Source organism: Lepisma saccharinum, chromosome 12 (assembly GCF_977018435.1).
Source record: "Lepisma saccharinum chromosome 12, izLepSacc3.1, whole genome shotgun sequence".
Taxonomy (NCBI): domain Eukaryota; kingdom Metazoa; phylum Arthropoda; class Insecta; order Zygentoma; family Lepismatidae; genus Lepisma; species Lepisma saccharinum.
In genome coordinates, this window is record NC_139240.1 from 58121429 (window position 1) to 58144219 (window position 22791).

A 22791-nucleotide genomic window follows, 5' to 3' on the forward strand; every position below is an offset into this window, starting at 1 on the left:
AGACCCACAGATATACCACAAACCGAAACGGAAAACGATTACGACCGTTAGTGATTTACGAACCTGCCAACAGGTGTCGCGAGACTCGCGATAAATCTATGTGAACCGTCTCTTTACCCAACACTGCCACCTCATTGGGGCAAACTGGCAATCACACACGCGTTAACTTCAATGGGAAGAACATCGTGTGAGCTACGCTACCGATCTGGTATCACTGGCGCGAGAGTTTGAAGTTGTTTACACATCGTCTGGCACCTGTGTCTCAAATATCACATTTAAATGTTGGAGTGAGCATAATAATCATGCTGTTAAAAGAATTGTGTTTCTACGTTCAAGTAAAAATCTTCAGTTCTGGTCAAGAAGGGCCGAATATCGTGGTATTGAGTTCGTCAAAGTAGTGTGACAGTATTTTTCTACAGAAGAGATCGTACAAGGTAAGCAAGTATACTTAAACAGTGAAATTATTGCAAGTGTTTTTTTTTTGTTTTTTTTGTTTGTTTTTTTTTGTTTTTGTACCGTACGCAACAGAAATAAGAAGTTCCTAGCCCTAGTTTCAACTAGGTTATTCAAACGTTTTCGGATACTTACCAAACACTGTTTTTCTTCGCATTGAGGCCACCTCAAGGAGAACAAAAATTTGATTAAATTTATGATCAGATAGAATAATCGGAACAGGACCTACAGTTTTAAAGTGGAAAATAAAAGAACTGGTAGAGTTAATAATTGTCAATTGTGCTTGAATTGAAAGACAAGAAAAAATTATACGCATTGTGACGACGATGTTAAATGTATTTACTAAACGTAATACAAAGAAATTGATATTTAGAAAACTGGAATTGTATAAAAATACAAAGACAATTAAGACCAGTATACATGTAGGCTTTCCAAAACTAGTATGCATGGAGACGATTTAAAAAAAACGTTCCCGTACAAAGAAACGGTAATTTGTCATTAACAAGTTACACCATTGGAAACGTTATCTGAAAAGAAAAAAAATCGAAGAAGGAAATAATAAATAAACGTAAAATAACACGTAGTTAGTTCTCTGATATTAAATGTCTTGTTCGACTAATAACGACTCGCTTTTTCACTCGTAATGGTAATTAGGGAACAGCTGATACGTGAAATGTGAATATGCAAGTCTTACTGCGGACACCGCCAGCAAAATTACGCTTGAAGACGAGAAAAGAGACAGTCTCTAGAAACCTGCATGATATTTGACTTTAAAAGCCTTACGAAATATGTATATGCTCGCTAAAATTACGAAGAATATTTATATTTTGAAAAAGTTGCTTACATTTTCCATACACTTTCCAAAAAAAAAGTGAAGAACGGAAATTATCACTAATGTTGGAAAGAAATTAGAACTCTGGCAACAATGCTCAAAGTTGTTGGAACCAGACTAGAAGTTATCCATCATCCATCGAATTGATATTCCTAATAACTTGATTTCATTTTTGTTACTTACCGTCGCTTTTATGGCTACTTTTTGCTAATTGCGACAATGAGGAGTGAAAATATGATGATGACACTCACTAAGGACACCCATGCCATGGTCGGAATTCGAACCCGGAATTCTTGTCGTAGCTTCGTAGCTCCACGAAGGTCGTCAGTATGTCCGAATAAGTCTCTCACTAAATCCATTTTGATTTACGCAAAATTTTCATGTATTAAAGTTTAGTAAAATCTCAAAGTAGATAACGCAAACAGTGCAACGTTGTTTGACAGCTGTAACACTCTAGGACTATCCAAATGTTAATTAAGGATTTCTTTAATTAGTTTTATGAACTACATAAAACTGATATTCAAGAGTTAAAAACTGATTTGCAAAGAAACTTGAAGTGAGCTTTAAGTAAAATATATAGCCTCTCAACTCGATTGTTGAGATCACTTTACTGTGGCAAGCACAGCTACCTAGCACGGGTCTGGTGCGGAGCACACCCAGCTTTCACAAACGCCAGAACTAAATGCTTAGAGCTCTAAACCTGGCTCTCCTAATTTAACGACATATGCATTATTAGTCCTAAGCGGAATTGTAGGACAGGAATCGTTACGTTACAAGGGCCAGGTTTAGAGCTCCTAGCTTTTAGTTTTGGTGTTTGTTAAAAGCTGGATGTGCCACGCACCAGACCCACCTAAAACAAAAATTATGCTCGTATAAAAATCTTTGCGATTAGCCAGAAGTGGCAGAAGATGATGTAAAATAAACAAATACACTGACAGGAATTACAGAATGGTTATATCTTACCGTACCAATCAGTATCCATAGCGAAGTCATTCATTTGCAAGAGATGAACTTTAAACTGGGAATTATTAGTGCCAAATTAATCACACTCCATACTTGTCTGATATGTTTTAAAGTTCAGTTACTATGATCGGAAAAAATATGAAATACAGGTCAACTTTGTAGCTTGTTAGCACTTGTTTGTAACGAACAAAAATTAATGTTTTGCTGCCATCTGTGAACAAAAAATACAAGCTTAATGTTAAAGAGCAATTTCAGTGTAATCAAGAGCGTGAAATGAGGGGCCCTGATAATGCTAGAGAGAAATTATTGTAATCATTCACCACATTTACAAGGGTCCCAAAAGTGGCTAACCACATTTACTGATAAAGATCAGTACATTTTGGTGACAGAATTTACAACTAATTCTGTGTTCAAACTACACACTGCAGTAGGGCAATCGAAAAATGGTAGCCTCAATGTACAGTCAACTGAATAATTTACACAGCGCAATTTTGACTAATTTTAACGTTTTATAAAATTAATTAGAAAAGTTCATTCTCTTACTAAGATGAATTAATGACTAATTACACAAAACAATATAAATTTGTACTTGGAAACTATCAAACAATGTCGAATGAACTTCACCCTGGACAAAAATGCTGTGGAGGGAGATTATTTCCGTAACATCTCTGACTGTTATGCATTTGAAGCATCGGAACGAGTCACAACTCTCGAAGCAACCAATTAACCAAGCGAGCCGCTGACGTAATCTCAACCCAGAACCTACCGCTAAGCCCCTTGTTCATGTTCTACACGCCCAATAGGCTCGCTAGACAGATTCGCGCAGTCTGCTGGAGATGTTCCGAAACTAATTCGACTCTACATAGGAGCGAATAATAGCATTACTAAGTGAGGCGAGTGTACAGTGGAATGCATAAGTATTACGTAAGAAATTTTCCATCACCATACTCATGCACTTTGTTTGACCAAATGACAGTTTTCAAGCAATCTGATGACAGACTCTGTGCCAGCATACTTAAAAACTAGGGATGGTTAAATCCGGATATTGGATAATTTTCTATTCGGATTTTGAATATCTGGATATCGGATATTTTGATAAGAGGATTATCCGAATATCCGATATTCAGATTATCCGGATATCCTATATTCGGATTATCAGAATGTATGGATATTCGGATTATCAGAAATGTCCGAATATCCGAATGTTTGCATTTTCCGAACATTTTTATCGTTTATTCGTTTTACGGGCTGTCGACATTATTTTATTCGTCATTTACGTGTTTTACTGTACGGATTTCCTACAAATCCTTCATCAAATCTGTTCTATCCGAAATCCGGATATACGAATTATTCGGATATTCGACTGATTGATTGATTGATTGATTTAGTTTTATTTTACTACGCGTTTTGTTCCTCTAGGCTAAGTTGCGAAGATGGGAATGAGTGATGAAATGATGAAATTGATGAATGGGCATTCACAAACAACCAAGCCCGAGCGGGATTCGAACCCGGGACCCTTGGCGTCGCAGCGCGATGTGCTAACCTTCGGATATTCGAATATCCTGATTATCCGTTACATCCGAAACGGATACCGGATAATTTGAAATCCTGATATCCGTTAGCCGGATTGAGTCCTTTCAAAAAACTCAGGATGCAAGAGAAATGTGGATGAATATAGTCATATACAATTTGCCAAACAATACTTGTGCATCTCACTATAGTAATAATCGATTTCACTTGATTGTGGTCTTGCAAAAGAAAAAGACGAATTGGTTTTTTGCCCTTACTTTCTAATTAATTTCTTCTGAACTCCAGCTACTTTACATTTCTAGTAATAATACATTCAAGTGACACATCGTGTACGAAATGGAAAGAGTTCTCAGACTAGAATAAATGACAGTACAGACTATGACATAAACATATAGCATTCTTCTATTTTTAGAACATAATTTCAGTATTCCCAGCACATAAAAGTCAAAATTTTCCACTGTGACTTATGCATGTTAAATCAAGAGTTGCCCTTGAACATTATAGTTATTCGTTATTATTTCGTTTATCAGGCATTAGTGCATATTTTATCAGTAATAATCTGTCTTGCAGATCACAGTTTCGTAGAGATAAGAAACTATAAGGCCCAACTGCTATGCCAAGCATGTGCGACATGTCACGAATAATCAACAACATCCGAGAAGAGTTATTTTCTGCACGAGTTTCGCGGAATTCGTCGGAACAGTAAGGTAAGTGCATTTTTATACACCGTCTTTATCAGTTATAATTATCAATATTTGGCACACTCATTGAAGAGTTCTCGTGATTGTATCTTTAAGATGGGATTATAATGAAGTATTTGTCAGATTTTTCCCCTTTGTTAACTTGATAAGTCTTTATATAAAAACAAAATTATAACTTTGTAATACAAATCTGATGCTGTTACCTGTGAAACGCAACTGATATAATCAGTGGCGGGTTAAAGATCGGTATGAAGTTATCATTCGTTATGTATGTCATTAGACTACCCTACCATCACCACCACCACCAATTGCTTGCTTTTGCTTAAAGCTGAGCACAGCAATGGCCAGATACACCACCACGTCCAATATGAAGCCTCCCGATGGCGCAGTGGTAGCGTCGTCGCCTTGCAATCACGAGGCCCCGGGTTCTATACCCGGTGAAGGCACATAATGGTTCGGATCCCACTTTAAACTGTAGGTCCAGTCACAATTAGCCGTACTGTGCATAAAGTAGACTTAAAACACCAAATCAACCAATCAATCAAAAACATCCAATATATCTTCAGAATACAGAATATACGAGGGTCACTATTTATATTTTGAGCCTTGGCAACACTGATTGAAGTTAGGCGCGATTTGACGTTTGCACGGAATCGTCTGGCATTATTGACCATAACGTACTTCAAATGTTTTGTCAATAGCTTCATTTGTGTTGTTTATGTTGCCTTGGAGATTGCGCGACAACAATAAAATGGAATTAACTCGTGAACATTTTCGTGCGATGATTTTTTACGATTTTCGACGTGGATTATCAAGACAAGAGTGCATCGATCAACTTACTTCCACATTTGGCGATGAAGCCCCATCCTTTGCCACTGTGAAACGCTGGTATAACGAATTTAATCGTGGCCGCATTCGCTCACCGACGAGATTCGCGAAGGTCGTCCAAAATCAGTTGTTGTTCAAGAAAACATTGATGCTGTGCAATACCTAATACTGCAAGATCGTCATGTGAAATACTGTGAGATTGAGGCAACCATAGGCATTAGTTCCACCAGCATATATAAAATATTACATGATCATTTAGCTGTGACAAAGGTACGTTCTCGTTGGATCTCACACAATTTGACAAAAACTCAAAAAGACGCTCGCGTCAATTGGTGCAAACAAATGCTCAATAAATACAATCGTGGTGCTTCAAAAGACGTATATAAGTTTGTAACAGGTGACGAATCATGGATATATGCATATGAGCCGGAACGTAAACAGCAGTCGACTGTATGGGTGTTTCAAGATGAACCCAATCCAACAAAAGTTGTTCGCGCTCGAAGCACATCGAAACAAATGGTCGCCTGTTTTTTTCGGGAAAACTGGTCATGTGGCAACTGTGCCTTTAGAGGAACGTAGAACGGTCAACTCTGAATGGTACACAACAATTTGTTTGCCAGAGGTCTTCGGTCAAATACGGAAAACAAACAAACGCCGTCGGATCATTCTTCATCAAGACAATGCCAGCTGTCACACATCTCGTCTAACAACCGACTTTATGAACAGTCAAAAAATCGAATTGATGGGTCATCCGCCATACAGTCCTTATTTGGCACCCAATGACTTCTTCTTGTTCCCGAATGTCAAGAATAAATTGGGTGGACAACGATTTTCGTCGGCGGAAGACGCCGTTGATGCGTTCAAAAACCATATTATGGAGGTGTCTCAAGAAGATTGGAAAAACTGCTTTGACAAATGGTTCGAACGAATGCAAAAGTGTATTGACCATAAAGGAGAATACTTCGAAAAACAATAAAGCAGTTTTCAATGCCAAATTCCTGTTTTTTCATTGTTAGGCTCAAAATATAAATAATGACCCTCGTATCTGTACAATTAGTTCAAACACATGATCGTTTAAATTATTATCTACAGAGCGATCCATTGAAGTGTAGATCGCCGCGTCAGTGTTTGCGCTATGGGCAAGCGAGGTGCTCGCGGCCGTAAGTTGACACTGTAACTGTTCGTGAATCAAGACCTGCTTCATCCTCACATATAAAGAAGCAGAGGCTAGCACGAGACCCGGAAGAAGCCAGTCTGCAAAGAGTCGCCCCTAAAATAATATGCAACACTCTTGTCAAGCCAGGTGTTCGACATTGAGCAAGCGAGCTTCCCTCCTCAACAAGAATCCACAGGCGTCGAAGCCTGCAAGGTTTTTCTCTTGACTCGGGAACTAAGAAGTCACGTGAGCCCGACGTAGTTCCTTCAGTCCGACGCGAGCACCACTGTCGGTGTTGTCAACGGCAAATAAATTTCACTACGCATGGAGACATTTGAATTTGTTTTAGTCGCAGGGATTTTGACGTTTATGGACCGCAGTGCGCCCGGACCCGTCATTTTGTTATATTTCCGTTTCGTTTGTGCCAGATTGATGGAATCATTATTAATTTTGCCACCAGAGGTCAATAGAATCGGTTCCGCAATGACGTAATAAGGATGCCTCTGTGCAACCTCGCAGCCCTTTAGGCAGCGCATTTTGGATTCTGACCCAGAGAGAGGAAGTTGTTTTCCTCAAGGTAGACTGTCAAGTCACTTCTTCACGTAGTATAGACGAGAAAGATGATGAACAAAATATAATTGAGTGAGTGAGTGTCAAACTGACGACTATATATTCTTCAAATTTGCTTTGAGGGTCTTGAAATAAGGGGTTTGTGTGTTTTGTTCATTTTATATCGGTTTCCTGATATACAAATAGCAAATCTCGATTTCATTTTTATGTCGTTTGTTTTGTTAAAATGTCTGGACCAACACTGTCGGCTATTTGCAACCGTCTCAAGATACTAACTAATAATTAATATATATTGTGTTTCTATCATTGCGATCTGTAGAACTAGATAACTCGCAACAACGTGGGCTAAAGGCGATTTGCTGAAATAGTTGACAATATGCAAAAACCTCTTGCAGTGTAAATACTGATTTTATGATATCTTTCATGGAACCGCATGCCTTGGTGTTCCGCATCTCGTGATGTCAGAATGTAATGGTTTAATAAATACTACATTTCACCTAAATTGAGGATAAAATTCCCTTCAGAATGAAATTTACGAAAACAAGCAACCGATCGAAAAGTGGAAAAACTTAATTACTATGTAAATTCAATTACTGCTTAAATATATTGTCAAGTTAGATTTGTAACCTTTTTGCAATTACAATCTGAGTAATGCCAACGAATGTACGAGTATTATTATTTCCTTTATATATATTATTTTGTTTCACGTTCTGTAAACTTGCTGTTAGATATTCTTTTCATTTCGAAACTATTGCACGAGAGACTACAAAATGCGACTTTACTCAATCGAGCAATGTATACGTCACGTGTCATCCTTTGCTCATTTGACGTATGAGGAAAAAGCTAATAAATTGCTAAATGAGGCGAGTCTACCAAGAAAAGCCAGCACAAGGAAAGAATGTTTTAGAGTTGATTTCTGGAAAACTATCTAATCTTTGTAAGGTTTACATGAAATCCAGGGATTAGAGGTTTATGCGCCATATACGTATTAAACGAAGTCACAAATCTATAATTCTACGTGTTCAGTAGTAAAAGAGAAGTACTTTCTGAAAGTTATTATGTGCAGGATCGACCGAATATGAAGTGTTAATAATGTTTTGAAATATTTTCTGTTGCGTCTTAAGTGATTTATGTGTATTTTTTAAATTAGTGTTTTAGCACTGTGTTGGTGGAAGTGTAGAAATGTTATGTAAAGCGTGAAAAAGAAATATGTATGGCCTATCTGTAGAATCCTCCACAGCTCAATATTTTACCTGTTTTCATCCCCCTCAAAGAAAATGGGATTGAAACCACATAGTATATCATTTCTTAACTATGTAAGAAGCACAATTGAAAAATCATTCGTATCCATTCATCATTCATGGCTCAGTCATCAAATATTTCCCTGCCGTAAAAATATTGCAGCCTTGTGGATTAAAGAAGGATACTATTCTGGAACTGACCAATGCCACCAAGCCGAGACAAGAGTTCATCACATTCAAGCAAGCTGTTTTTCATTTAAGTTTTCATGACATAGTGCTGATGTTTTGCAACATATACAAATTTGCATACCCAAAACCTTAATTCGCTCAGTGACTACATTGGACAATTGTAGTGATGATTTCTGGTTTAATCCTAGTATGAGCACAAGATTCTAGTATTAATACGTAACTGCAAGTCTAGTTCCAAGTAGCTCTCTCTATATAAAGTGAACTTTAAAAACTGAATTGAGCTGGCACAGAGTGGAAGCTTAAAATAAACATAACTTCTTGCCAATTCTTCAACTTATTTTGTAAGTGTGGTCCACTTCACTTTACGCACAAGCGCCATCTGTTGGAATTAAACTTTTTTGCAATGCTGGATACAAAGTAGCTTAATTCCTTTGAAGTAAGTCACAGGTATCCAATTGAAACAGTAACCACAGATCCAACTGTTTGTTTAAGACAATGTAAGCAGTGGCTTCTTTGATACAGCCTAGACTGAAGATTAGATATGTGGATTACGAGATCTCAAGTTCTCTGAATCTTGGTTCGTAATCGATTCGGAGACTTGCGAAATAGTTGGATTGTAATTTCGGGATATGAGATTGGCATGATTTGTAAACAGTAAGGAAGTATCTCTCTGAACTGGCAACAGTCACGTATCGTCTTCCAATATTATGTTATCTTTGGTTTTACCAATATACTCTAGCTAAACCCGGTCCCTTAGGGGGATTGTCTCGTCTAGTACTCGTTGTCCTACCATAGAGAACAATGAAATGACGTCACAAACCTATGACGGGGAAAAGGTGCAAGCCGCTGACACTAGTTGGTGCTGGGACAGCATGTTGCGAAAGGTTTATGAGGAAATTATTTGTCTTATAAAGCTCTAAATTTCTCAAAATCTGCTGTGATTATGTTTGGTAATAGGTATTGGCTAATTGTGTCCGTGGAATATTTACAAACCGAAGTAGCCTATCCAATGTAAAGAAATGTTAACGTGTGACAACTTTGCAATGGTGTACATACTCTAGAATTATACATTTCTTGTGTTAACTTTTAATATATTAATAATTTTTTGAAAAAAATACTAATACTTAAACTATTGCTGAATGTTCCATGATAATGTGCGTACATATCCTATGACAACTGGAATTACGAACTTTACACTCAACTTTTATCAAACTAAGGCTGTTCTTTACTTTGGTCAAAGTAAAGGTAAATATCCCGCGCATATAGCACCGTGCCATGAAGGCGCATTTAGGAGATATGGGGGTAGGGCCCCACACATTCTCGATATCGGCCACTTTAGAGGTGATGTGACCCATTGATTTGAGGCTGGGTGAGCCCCAAAGCCGCTTTATGCGGGGACAAGGCCGGAAAAATTCCGACCTTAAATCACCCACCCCAGGAATAGAACTCGGGTCTCCCGCGTGGCAGTAAGACGTCAAACTGACTTCTTTTAAAGGACTCGAACCCGGGTCTCTGACATACCGTGCCATTGCTTTAGTAATTCATTCATTTTTTATTTTATTTTCTACATTAACGATACATTATAATATCTCAAACTTAAACACAATAATATACAACATACACTGAGGCATCGTTCACTTGCAACGTTTTAAGTTGCAGCGAGAACTATATGTTAGTAATTTGGATACATGTGTTTTTTATTCCATATATCATAAGATTTTTCATAACTTGAACCATGTCGACGGACAGGTTCGATCCCCCCCCCCCCATTCAGACGCCAATAAACTTAATTCCTATTTCTCGCTCTTTGCAGGACTCCTTGGCAGAAAGATGTCCACACTATGGAAGCTGCTAGTCGCAGCGATATTGTTTATTTCGATCTCCGTCGTTGTTGAAACCAGGGATACAGCCAAAGTCGTTTGTTACGTAAGCAGCAGATCCAAATGGAGGAAAGGTGCGTAATAGATGGGAGTGTACATAATGTACATAAAATGCAATGTCTGGTGAGGAGTTTTCACGTGCAAATTGTATACTGACGGTGAAAGCTACTCGCTGGCTAACTGTAAATATGCCTAGAAGCATACACAAACACACACGTGGCAGTGTGTGTAACCAGGCAGTACAAATACGTACAAAGGCGGTCAGGATGCACCATGCACGAGAGATCCTTGTGTTTTCACAGACACACGTTCCTTTATGAATAAGCACTCTTCGCAACCACAATTTTGATTCACACTGATCACACATTAGTTAGGGAACGTTATTTTTCGCGCTACTTACTATTACTTCGAAACATGTATCGCAGATAGATAGCAAAAGCACAGATTACAGTTCTACACACAGATGTTACAGCTCCGTTGTAAAAGTGATTGATGGCGCCATAGTGGTGGGTCAGGTCAACTTTCGATCCTCATCTCATGATTTGTCACAGTGTAGATACAGACCTTTTTGTGACAAGGTTACCTGGTAAGATGGTCATATTTAGGGACATTCCAGCGTCACATGTGTGACATTTTACGCACAAAATTTACGGTTCTAGACTTGAGATTGGATTAAAATATTCATAATGAATTGATTTCATGGAATTGTGAAGTACTTTGTGGTGTCTGCTAGCAAATGAAAAAAAACTTTGGTATGATGGCATAGGCCAGTGGTTCTCAAACTGTGGTACGCGTACCCCCAGGGGTACAAGAACGACTTTAAGGGGGTACGCGATCTTCTCGGAAGAGAAATGTCGAGAATACCCACAAGACAACATTTTTGCTACAGGTGTGTAGAACAGACTTCATTGTTTCAGACTTCATAGCTCTAACACTGAACAGGAAAATAGGCTGATATTCGTTTTTCATGTGTTTTGTACCAAAATACTCATTCGAAATCTATAATAAACTAAATTTGGAGCCGAATTTCCGATTGAAAGTTTCAAGCGCACAACCAGACCAGGAAATTGTGTCAGGCTATGCAGGCACATCCTTCTCACTAGAAACTCTGAGGATTTACAAAAAAAAAAAACTCCAAAATAGTGTTTGACAGTTTGTTTACAAACTTATTTTTCTTCTTTATTCTGTTTCAATAACTATGGAAAAAAATATTGAAAATTAAAGTTTATTATACATTTCTTATCATACACGTGTTTCACATTTTTATTTTTGCAACTAATCATAAAGACGAAATAATAAACGTAGGATTCTAATGTTTATTTGTTCACCATCTTTCCACATACAGCCCGAACGCCATTTTGCTCTATTGTAGTAAATACACGCCTCCAACATATCAAAAATGCCCCACCAATCAGACAGCCAAAAAAAAATCCCAAAAATCCACTTTTCCGAGAAAACTTATGGTGGGGTACATTAGACGTTTAGTTACGACTAAAGGGTACAATGAGAAAAAAAGTTTAAGAACCACTGCCATAGGCTGAATGCATGAAAAGCATTATCAAAGGTGTATCACGTGTGTGACGCTTTAAAAATGTAGCAAATTTTGACTTAATTTGTCTGTGAAGTATATACGTAGGTTGCAGATACTAGTAACATTTATTGATGAAATATGTAAATTACATGAATTCACAAACATCTAAGGATTAATGCAATTAAAAACAATAATAATTTCCATATTAATTCATTTTGTTGTTAACATGGAGTGGGACCACTTTTCGTGGAACGTCCCTTTATGTATTCTTTGCTTTAGCTGTTAGATTATGTAGTTAGTTTCAGTAACTTAATCGAAAAATAATGGGAGGGAAATTATGAATGAAATAGTGCCGAAAAGAACAACCGGCCTTGCTACGTCCTCGTGGGCACTGCCTAAATTAATATACCACGGCTACAATATCTTCAGGGTAATAGGTTCTTTCTTTGAGAATGTAAATCAAAAAGCAGATATATGCCAAAGGATATAAGAAATTAGGATCTATATTCTGAAAATCTTCACAGTTTACAGAGATTATATATGAGGATTATTTATTTTATATATATATTAGATTCTTCTTAGATGGAAGGCAAATTGGCTTCTTCTGCTTCTTTCTTCTTCTAGTAACCTGGTCACCTTCTTCTTCTAGGTCTTCTGAAGGATGGATCATCTACTTCGTCTTCTTTCTAATGACAGCAATCATCTATTTCTTGTCTCTTCTGAAGAATGGATCATCTACTTCTTCTTTCTTCTATCTCATCTGAAGAATAGATCGTATACTTCTTATTTCTTCTCTCTTCTGAAGAATGGATCATCTACTTTTTCTTTTAGCTATCTCTTCTGAAGAACGGACCATATACTTCTTATTTCTTCTATCTCCTCTGAAGAATGGATCATCTACTTCTTCTTTCTTTTATCTCTTCTAAGGAATGGATCATCTACTTCTTCTTTCTTCTACCTCTTCTAAGGAATGGATCATCTACTTCTTCTTTCTTCTATTTACAGCAATCATCTATTTCCTCTATTTACAGCAATCATTTATTTCTCCTTATGCCCTTTCTTTAGGCATAGAGACCTGCACAAAAGCTCAAAGATATTCAGGGGCGACAAATCTGGATATAGCGCCACCTCCTATCTCAAGCCAACAAGGGAAACCCCAGGATCGCTAAGCAAAAGCGCTACCTGTGGCCCAGTGCGTCTAAAATGGCTAGCGCAACCGTAGTGCTTTGCTGCGGCTAAAGATAACTATAGCGCCACTAAGGACAAATCAACAAAAATCTAGCGATATACTCCTCGCCAGAGGTAACCGAAGAAAAGATTCGATCAAAGATCGAAAGACGCGGTTTTGAAATGACATTTCGACTTCCTTACTTTGCTATACATCCAATCTATGTGTATATTATTAATCACTGTAATTTCCTTTTCAATTCATGTTTCCTATCCTTTGTATACAATCTTTTAATCCGTGTTCATTTATCTTTCGTTTGCTATAATCGATACAATCATCTTTTGTTTCCTCCGATTTCGTTAATCAACTTTCTTTCCACTTTTCTGTCGTGCTGCCACCTGTTGCCGCTTCCGGTAACTAATTCATTCCAGGTGAATGATTGTGTTCAGCCAATTAGGCACGTAACAGCCTTTACACAAACGATAAAACATAAAACTAAACTACGTGGTGCAACAAGCTTTTTAGGGCCAAGTTTTGCAAGTGTCTTCACATTCGGTGACCCGTGGTTAACGCATCGAGTCCCATCACCGATGTTATCTGGTATTCTAGACCGAAGTTCCCTACTTCATCAAGTCTCATGTAGCTCGGTTAACACAGACATTTTGGGCTCTCACCCGGAATCTCTCTTACTAAAGACAACGCACTAGTCTCTATACACAAGCGCACGATGTAAAGAACTGGTTCGTTCGTTAAGATATCTTTCATCCTCCCGCCAAATCGCAACTTCACTACCAAGCGCGCCTCTGGATGAACCTACTTCACTACCAAGCACGCCACTGGATGAACCTATCAGATATCGCCTCTGAAGCATGTGACTGAAACTTATTGGTTCTTTGAGGCTCGTACTCGCCATTACGTCAAGTGTTTTGGCGGGAAGAGAACAGAGTTATGCCACGTGGACACAAAATGAGGCAGGCTTGTAATATAAACCAATCAAATAGTGCATCTGAAGCATGTAACTAAAGCTGATTGGTCACGTCACGTGCACGCTGTTACGTCAAACGTTTTGGCGGGAAGAGAACATAGTGATGCCTCGTGACGTGACTACAAAATGAGACTTCTAAATACAGCGCGAAAAAACAAAACAAAGGAGATAGAGGAAATAAAATAATGAACGATATGAAAAGGAGAATATTTCGCAATTGCATAATATAAAACGGCAGATACAGCTGGTGCGTTAAGTGTAGTTCCAACCAACAGTGAAATTTCAGTCGTAGATGCGTCACGTGGTTTACTGGTTTTAAAAAAATCCTCAGGTTCGGCAGACGCCTGGCACAAAAGCTGGCCAAACTTCCCCCTTGTCGTGTCAGCCGAGTAAACAGTATGAAGAGGACCGCCTCATTCAACAAATATTTCTGCTGCGACGTTGCCTTGTGTTCCTAGACTTTATGACTAGGCATTTATTCCGGAGGAAATAGTTTTTGACTGGTTCGAAACTGAATGTGTTCCTAGTAATGCACAACAATGTTGGAGAATCTGTTATTTTTATGCCTACACATTCACAATCCACGTTGCAGACACGGAATTTGAAAACAAATTACGTAGCCAGTGTGGGAATTAACGATGTCAGGCCCGTAGCGAAAGTTAGGCTAGGGGAGCTGAAGCCTAGAGCGCCATGCATAGATTCAATGCCATGCACAATTATTATCAATAATTGGATATACAGGGTCAATACTAGTAATCGTTAGGCTTTCAATATTATTATCAGCACAAGTCACATTAATTGAATCGTTTATTTCAGACCACTTCTGGTGAAAACTATATTTGTACAGTTTAATATAGCCCTTGCCAAGACGCATTGTTTGATGTAGAAATCGATCATGTAACCGCGTACAGTAGAATCCATGAGTGTTACCGTGCAAATTGTCCATCACCATCTTCGTGCACTTTATTTGACCCAATAAGAGTTTCAAGAATTAAAAGAAACCTCAAAACAAGCTGTTGACAACTCCTGCATCAGCATAAATAAAAATCCATCGCTTAGAAAACACAGGATGTAAGAGAAATAAATTGAAAATAGTCATGGACAATTTGCACGGTAATACTCATGGATCCCACTGTACCTAACCGTGTATGAAACTATACAAATATCGTTTTCGCCAGAAGTGTTTGAAAGGGGGGTTTCTGAAATGAACGATTCAATTATTATAGAAGCTGTAGTAGCATTGATTCAATCCTTTGTATATACACTACTTATTGTTTTTTATTCTAGAGAATCAAAGTATTTCTCTCTGAAATATTAGTCTGGTTTTATAAATAATTTGTTAGACTGTATTTCGATGTTATATTTTTCAAGCAGAGTTGAATAATTTTAAATTACAATTTTTCTACTGAGAGCAGGTTGCACACTGTATTTATTATTATTCTTAATCTTTTTCTTCTTCTTTTATATGAAGGCTTATATTCTGGTAAACACTGCTGAAATTTTACTGTTTCCCAAAGTAGTAGTAATAGTACGATTTCAAAGATGTTCTTCAACAGACACTACGACATGACTGAAAAATTCTTAAACGTGCTAAACTTTTTCTTAAAACAGTAATGCAAACTACGAATCTTCAAATGTAACCTAAATATTTTTAATTAGTTTGTCTTTTGTTTTCTCGTTTCAAAGTTTGCAATGTAAATACCACAAAACGTGGCATAAGAAGAAAATATCGAAGGACGCACATAAAATGCCGTTGCTTGATAGTGTAGGGGGCCGCCACACTACAATCCTGCTTAGGGCGCCGAAATATTTAGCTATACGGGGCTGTGTAGAAGGTACCAGAGACTCGAAAAATATTCATCTCGTCCACTCGCTTCCTCCCCTTTCTACCGTTATGCGCGACGTTGCTCCGCTGACTCTTCGGAGAGACTAACCTTTCAGAATTTGAAATTACGTGGCAGTTTTTGAAAAGAAAAAAATAGATTCATAGTGGCGTTAATATCTCCTGTGCTGCTTTCAGTTAAGTTTATATTAAAACTTTTGTATCACTGACAACCACTACATCTCTACCCCTTACGTTAGATAATTTCTCAAGTAGTTCACTGTGGGAATACGTTCATTTTCGCACATGTCCCGGTGACACAATATCTCTTGATGATCAGAACAAAGTTGTTTACACTCTTTATCATCATAATCGTGGCGCCGATACAGTGATAACAAGACCTCGAACTATCAATGGACGTGCTCTGGATCACTTAGTAACTTTGACGTCATTTATCACTGAATCTTTGCGTTGTGCCGAGTCCCGTAAGCAAGGGGTAGGCTACAGTGACTGAAGCCTAGGCCGCCATTCAAAATTTTACTTCTCGTCAAGAGAGGTTAAATAATATATGACTATTGTTATTGAAAAAGACATTTGCAAAAATGGACAATTTTGAATTGACGATTTTGCTTCATTGTAAACAAGAAAAGTCAAATTATAATTATTTTCTTTCCGAGATATCAGTCGTGTTTTATAAATATTTTCTATACTTAGAATCATGGTAATACATAGTTTGTAACGATGATATTTTTTCAAGAAAAGTTGAATAATTTTAAATTACGATTTCTTTCTACCGAGAACTTATTTTGATTATTATTCTTAACCTTTTCTTCTTGTTTTATTTGTAGGTTTATATTCTGGTAACATTGTTGGAATTTTCTGTTTCCGAAAGTAGTAGTAATAGCACGTTTTTATTTATTTATTTATTTATTGCGTCTTGTTTATCATGGCGAAGTTAAGGCTTTGTAGCCTTTTCTACCACTTAACCATGTTTACAACAACATTTAAACCATTACATAGAAAGGTAAATTTTAAAATATAAAAAGAGAAATATAAAATTACAAAGAAAAAATTACAGAAAAAAATGATAAGAAAAAAAATACATATGGGAATAAAATCCTAACCTATACACACGAACATACAACAAAACACACACATACACACACACACACAATCAGATATTCATGACAGTAGTCAGGGATTTGAAATATTAAGGTGAATAAGGATTTTCAGTGTTGTTCAGTGCTTAACTGTATGCAATTTATCACTAAAATATAATGTGCTAACTATTTGTGCCCAATAAAAAATGTTTTAATTGCGTCTTAAAGACATATACTGAAGATGAGTTTCGGATTTCGAGGGGCAGTGAGTTCCAAAGACGAGAAGTAGAAACGGTGAAAGATTTTGAATAAAAATTTGAGTTATGAAGGGGGATGAGTAGTTGAGTTCTCCCTCGCGATCTGGTGTCAAGGCTGTGAGATTCGCAAAGCATTGAGAATCTGCTCGAGAGATAAGCCGGTTCCTTTGAACTGATTGCCCTATAGAGAAGGGTGAGGTTGTGTACCTTTCGCCGATCAATTAATTTGAGCCAATTTAGCTTTGTAAAGAAAACGGATAAATGGTCCCTATATTTCAGATCGAAAATAAAGCGGACGCAGGTGTTTTGTACTCGTTGAAGACGTTGAGCGAGATCATCTGGTAATTCGGAATAGACAGAACCGCAGTAATCGAAGTGTGGAAAAACAAGTGCTTGCACCAGCTTGATTTTAATGCTAACGGGTAGAAAATGTTTAAGCCGAACAAGAGCGTGTAATGCAGCGAAGGCTCTTTTACTAGTTAAATTTACGTGATCTGACCATGAGAGATGCTGATTAAACATTACGCCCAGATTTTTGGCTGTTTTACTTAATTTAATAGCTTTCCCTAAGACCATTATGGGCGGGAGGGAAGAAATTTCAAATGCTGAAAGCATTTTTTGTGAACCTATAATAATAGTTTGGGTTTTAGAAGGATTAATTAGTAGCCCATGATTAGCTGACCAAGTACTGATTTTGTTCAGATCATAATTTATATCGCGAATTGAATTTTCAATATTCTTTGGAGGAAATGACAAATACAGCTGAACATCATCTGCATAGATGTGATATTTGCAGTGTTCGAGTGCGTCAGGAATATGGTTAATGTACAGAGAGAAGAGGAGTGGACCGAGGACGGTTCCCTGGGGGACACCGGCGCTGATTGATCGCCACGACGATTTCTCACCAGAGTTGAAGACGCATTGTTGGCGTTCATTAATATACGAACGGAACCAAGCTACAGTTGGGTCAGAGAAGTTGTACAGGAAGGATAGCTTGGATAGCAGGATGTCGTGGTCAATAGTCTGAAAAGCTTTACTAAAGTCCAGAAGTACAAGAATAGTTACTTCTTTAATGTCCATGGCGTGTCTTATGTCGTCCGTCACGTTGATGAGCGCCGTGCAGGTGCTATGGTTGCGCCGGAATCCCGATTGGAGGGGATTCATTAGATTGTTTCGTGATAAGAAATTACGCGTTTGGTTACCGACAACGTGTTCGAGAGCTTTGGACAGAGCCGGAAGAATACTTATCGGCCGGTGGTCGCCGAGGCTGAGAACTTTGTTTGTTTTCGGCAGAGGGCGAACCTTAGCCAGTTTCCAAATCGACGGGAATATGCCGAAGGACAGGGAGAAATTAAAAATGCCTGTTATAGGAACGAGAACGTACGGGAGAATTTTTTTAATCATTAGAACAGAGATTTCGTCTATTCCCACAGCAGTGGATTTTATTTTATTGAGAGCTGACTGAACGTGTTCTGGCCGAATGGGCGAGAAGAAAAATTTTGGTGCGGTTCTGTGAACGGTGGTCGAAATCGTTCGTATTGTTTCTTCCCTTACATTATTGTCCAGTGTTTGAACTTCGCTGAAATATTCGTTCAACATTTCTATGGAGAAGTTTAATTGATCGTTCCTTTTTTGTTTACCAACCCCTAAAGTTTTCAGTTTTTTCCAAATAACATCCGACTTTTTCTCATAATTCAGAAGATCGTTCGCGAATCGACGCTTTGCTTTCCTGACCTCTTGGTTACAACGATTTCGTAATATTCTGAAACTTTCGAAACTGCCACTTGCCGACTGGCCGCGCTTTACGTCCCTCCGATGTTTGCCGTAGGCTCGATCCCTGGCTGCCATGAGCTGCCGCAGGTCGTCCGTCAACCACGGACAAGGGGGGCGAGAGACGCTAAGGCATAATTTAAATATTCATAAATGTGCTGAACTTATCTAAAATCAGAAATGCAAACTACAAATCTTCAAATATAAGCTATATTATTTTTAATGAGTGTTTCTTTGTTTCCTCGTTTCAAAATTTATAGGGTGCAAACCATGGCATAAGAAAAAGAAAATATAGTTGCCACGTTCCTTTAGTTCCTATACCCTATCCCGGGAATCTCTTGGAGCAAGCGAACGAGAACAAGTCTCTGCGCAAGTAGCAACTCTAGCGGGCTCGACCAATAAACACGGGAGATAGGAAGTGAGTGCATGAAGAGGAAAATTCGGCTGCAGCTACCAGCTGTTCACAGCAGTGCGTACTGCTTCGCCCCGCCCACTCGCTTTCTCCCCTTCTACCATTATGCGCGGCTCTTACTCCACAGATTCCCTGGACAGAGTATAGACCTTCAACACCATACCAAAATTTGTTTTAGAGCGCTTATCACTTTTGTTTTGTACATTTCAGGGGACGGGCGTTTCACTGTGATGGACATAAACCCAAAACTCTGCACACACATCGTTTACACATCGGCCTATCTGGATGCACGCACTTACTCATTGACGCCAGCCAACAGCTCGGATCAGCTTGACTACATCGCGCTGCATTCCATGAAGGAGAACAATCCTCACCTGAATCTACTGCTGGGAATTGGTGCGTGGTCGGGTAAAGAAGCCAAGGACTTTTACGAATTCCTCTACGGGACGAAGAGTTCTGATTGGGCAGAAAGGTTTGCGGATCTAGCGTCGAGTTTCGTGAAGAACAATGGATTCGGTGGTCTCGTACTGAACTGGGAACTTGTGTCTCACGAAAGAGACATCGGTGCTGTGTCTACATTGGTGATCGAGCTTGGGAAGTGTCTCAGAGCCAATGAGCTTACGTTCTCGGTGGTTGTATCCGGGAGGGCATTGAGTAGTAGGCACTCTAAGGTTCTAGACTCGTGGTGGTCGAACATCGACGAGGTTCATCTGATGACGTACGATTTCCTGATTCCTAATGGGCTGAAGTTCGTCGCTGACTATCAGTCCCCTCTGAAGATAAAGAGACCAAGCCATACGGATATTAGTGGCGAGAAGATTTTGAAGTCGTGGGTTTCGCGTGGGATGAAACGTGAGAAGCTCATCCTGGGGATACCGACATTCGGGATCAGCTGGAATCTCCTGGGAGATACCTTTGATCCACCGACCCCTGCGACGTGGCCTGGCAGGATGAACTCCTCGCTTCTGGATTTGAAGGGTTACCTCGGGTACAACGAGATCTGCAACATTGTCCGAGCCAAAGGGTGGGTCTCAGGGAGTTCCCCCAACATGGGATCTTTCGCCTATCGTGGATCTGACTGGATCGGCTTTGAAGAACCTTGGTTCGTACGCAAGAAGGCAAAGTATGTCTGGAAGAATAGATACGGGGGAGTCGCGTTTTCCGACCTATCCATGGACGATTTCAGAGGTGTGTGCACCAGGGACAGATTCCCATTGGTCCGCAGCGCCAAGAAAGTTCTAATGAAGCGAAGGAGAAACAAATCCTCCAGTACAGTTGAGAAAGACGCGGGAGGACATCCAAAGAACAGGATACGAGTAAACGAAAAAGATTCTTCGAGTCAACGATCCAAAACAAAGGTTAAAGGAAAGAGTAAAAAAAAATCCAGAAGAAAAAGAGTGCGGGAATAGGAAATATTCCCGCCAAAACCAACACTCAATCCTACCATGAATGTGAAACATTCTTCTCAAATATTAGTAAGGCGACTCTATGAGTGAGTGTTATGAGACTGCTTGAACAAAATTACATTATTTGTTTATTATTTTTTATACGCAACCTGTAAAAAATCTGAGCGTTTATATATGTATAAGCTTGCAATTTGAATAGCTCAAATATATTTTTTACTTAATGTGTAATAAATTATACTCAATTACTTAAATTTTAAACATTATATTCCTTTAGATATGAGCCTTCCCGATGGAGCAGTGATAACGACATCGGCTTGTAATCAAGGGGTCTCGGGTTCGATACGCGGTGGAGACACATAGTGGTTCAGTTCGCACTTCCAGTCCCGATTAGCCTTTGTGTGCATAAAGTGGACTTAAAAAACTCACGCCTTTAGATGTGAGATCTCTATTTCGTCAGACAGACGTTATCTCATAAGATCTCTGTTGAGTTAGTCGTTATCTCATAAGATCTCTGTTAAGTTAGTCGTTATCTCATAAGATCTCTGTTGAGTTTGACGTTATCTCATAAGATCTCTGTTGAGTTTGACGTTAACTTATGAGATCTCTGTTGAGTTAGACGATATCTCATAAGATCTCTGTTGAGTTTGACGTTATCTCATAAGATCTCTATTGAGTTTGACGTTATCTCATAAGATCTCTGTTGAGTTTGACGTTAACTTATGAGATCTCTGTTGAGTTAGACGATATCTCATAAGATCTCTGTTGAGTTTGACGTTATCTCATAAGATCTCTGTTGAGTTTGACGTTAACTTATGAGATCTCTGTTGAGTTAGACGATATCTCATAAGATCTCTGTTGAGTTTGACGTTAATTATGAGATCTCTGTTGAGTTAGACGATATTTCATAAGATCTCTGTTGAGTTAGTCGTTATCTCATAAGATCTCTGTTGAGTTTGACGTTAACTTATGAGATCTCTGTTGAGTTAGACGATATCTCATAAGATCTCTGTTGATTTAGACGTTATCTCATAAGATCTCTGTTGAGTTAGACGTTATCTCATAAGATCTCTGTTGAGTTTGACGTTAACTTATGAGATCTCTGTTGAGTTTGACGTTAACTCATAAGATCTCTGTTGAGTTTGACGTTATCTCATAAGATCTCTGTTGAGTTTGACGTTATCTCATAAGATCTCTGTTGAGTTTGACGTTATCTCATAAGATCTCTGTTGAGTTTGACGTTATCTCATAAGATCTCTGTTGAGTTTGACGTTATCTCATAAGATCTCTGTTGAGTTTGACGTTATCTCATAAGATCTCTGTTGAGTTTGACGTTATCTCATAAGATCTCTGTTGAGTTTGACGTTATCTCATAAGATCTCTGTTGAGTTTGACGTTATCTCATAAGATCTCTGTTGAGTTTGACGTTATCTTATAAGATCTCTGTTGAGTTTGACGTTAACTTATGAGATCTCTGTTGAGTTTGACGTTATCTCATAAGATCTCCGCTGAGTTTGACGTTATCTTATGAGATCTCTGTTGAGTTTGACGTTAACTAATGAGATCTCTGTTGAGTTTGACGTTATCTCATGAGATCTCTGCTGAGTTTGACGTTAACTTATGAGATATCTGTTGAGTTTGACGTTATCTCATAAGATCTCTGTTGAGTTTGACGTTATCTCATAAGATCTCTGTTGAGTTTGACGTTATCTCATAAGATCTCTGTTGAGTTTGACGTTAACTTATGAGATCTCTGTTGAGTTTGACGTTAACTCATGAGATCTCTGTTGAGTTTGACGTTATCTCATAAGATCTCTGTTGAGTTTGACGTTATCTCATAAGATCTCTTTTGAGTTTGACGTTATCTTATAAGATCTCTGTTGAGTTTGACGTTATCTTATAAGATCTCTGTTGAGTTTGACGTTATCTCATAAGATCTCTGTTGAGTTTGACGTTATCTCATAAGATCTCTGTTGAGTTTGACGTTATCTCATAAGATC

The 22791-nt window shown here is 38.5% G+C and overlaps 2 protein-coding genes across 2 annotated transcripts in view; one reads left to right on the top strand and one right to left on the bottom strand.

Annotated features, from left to right (window-relative positions):
- Idgf4 (Imaginal disc growth factor 4) overlaps window positions 1-22791 on the bottom strand; it is a 136062-nt gene that overhangs the window by 102155 nt on the left and 11116 nt on the right. The window lies entirely within an intron of this gene.
- On the top strand, window positions 176-21052 carry LOC145996131 (chitinase-3-like protein 1). The gene is made up of 4 exons (XM_083132436.1): window positions 176-434; window positions 4349-4485; window positions 10277-10417; window positions 19599-21052. Exons 3-4 carry the CDS (start codon window positions 10294-10296, stop codon window positions 20795-20797), a joined length of 1323 nt encoding a protein of 440 aa, XP_082988562.1. The 5' UTR covers window positions 176-434; window positions 4349-4485; window positions 10277-10293; the 3' UTR covers window positions 20798-21052.

Bases quoted from the DNA above. Each gene is read 5' to 3' on its own strand.
- LOC145996131 (XM_083132436.1), top strand. From the start codon at position 10,294: ATGTCCACACTATGGAAGCTGCTAGTCGCAGCGATATTGTTTATTTCG. The intron at 10,418-19,598 runs GTGCGTAATAGA...TGTACATTTCAG, and splicing joins CAGATCCAAATGGAGGAAAG to GGGACGGGCGTTTCACTGTG.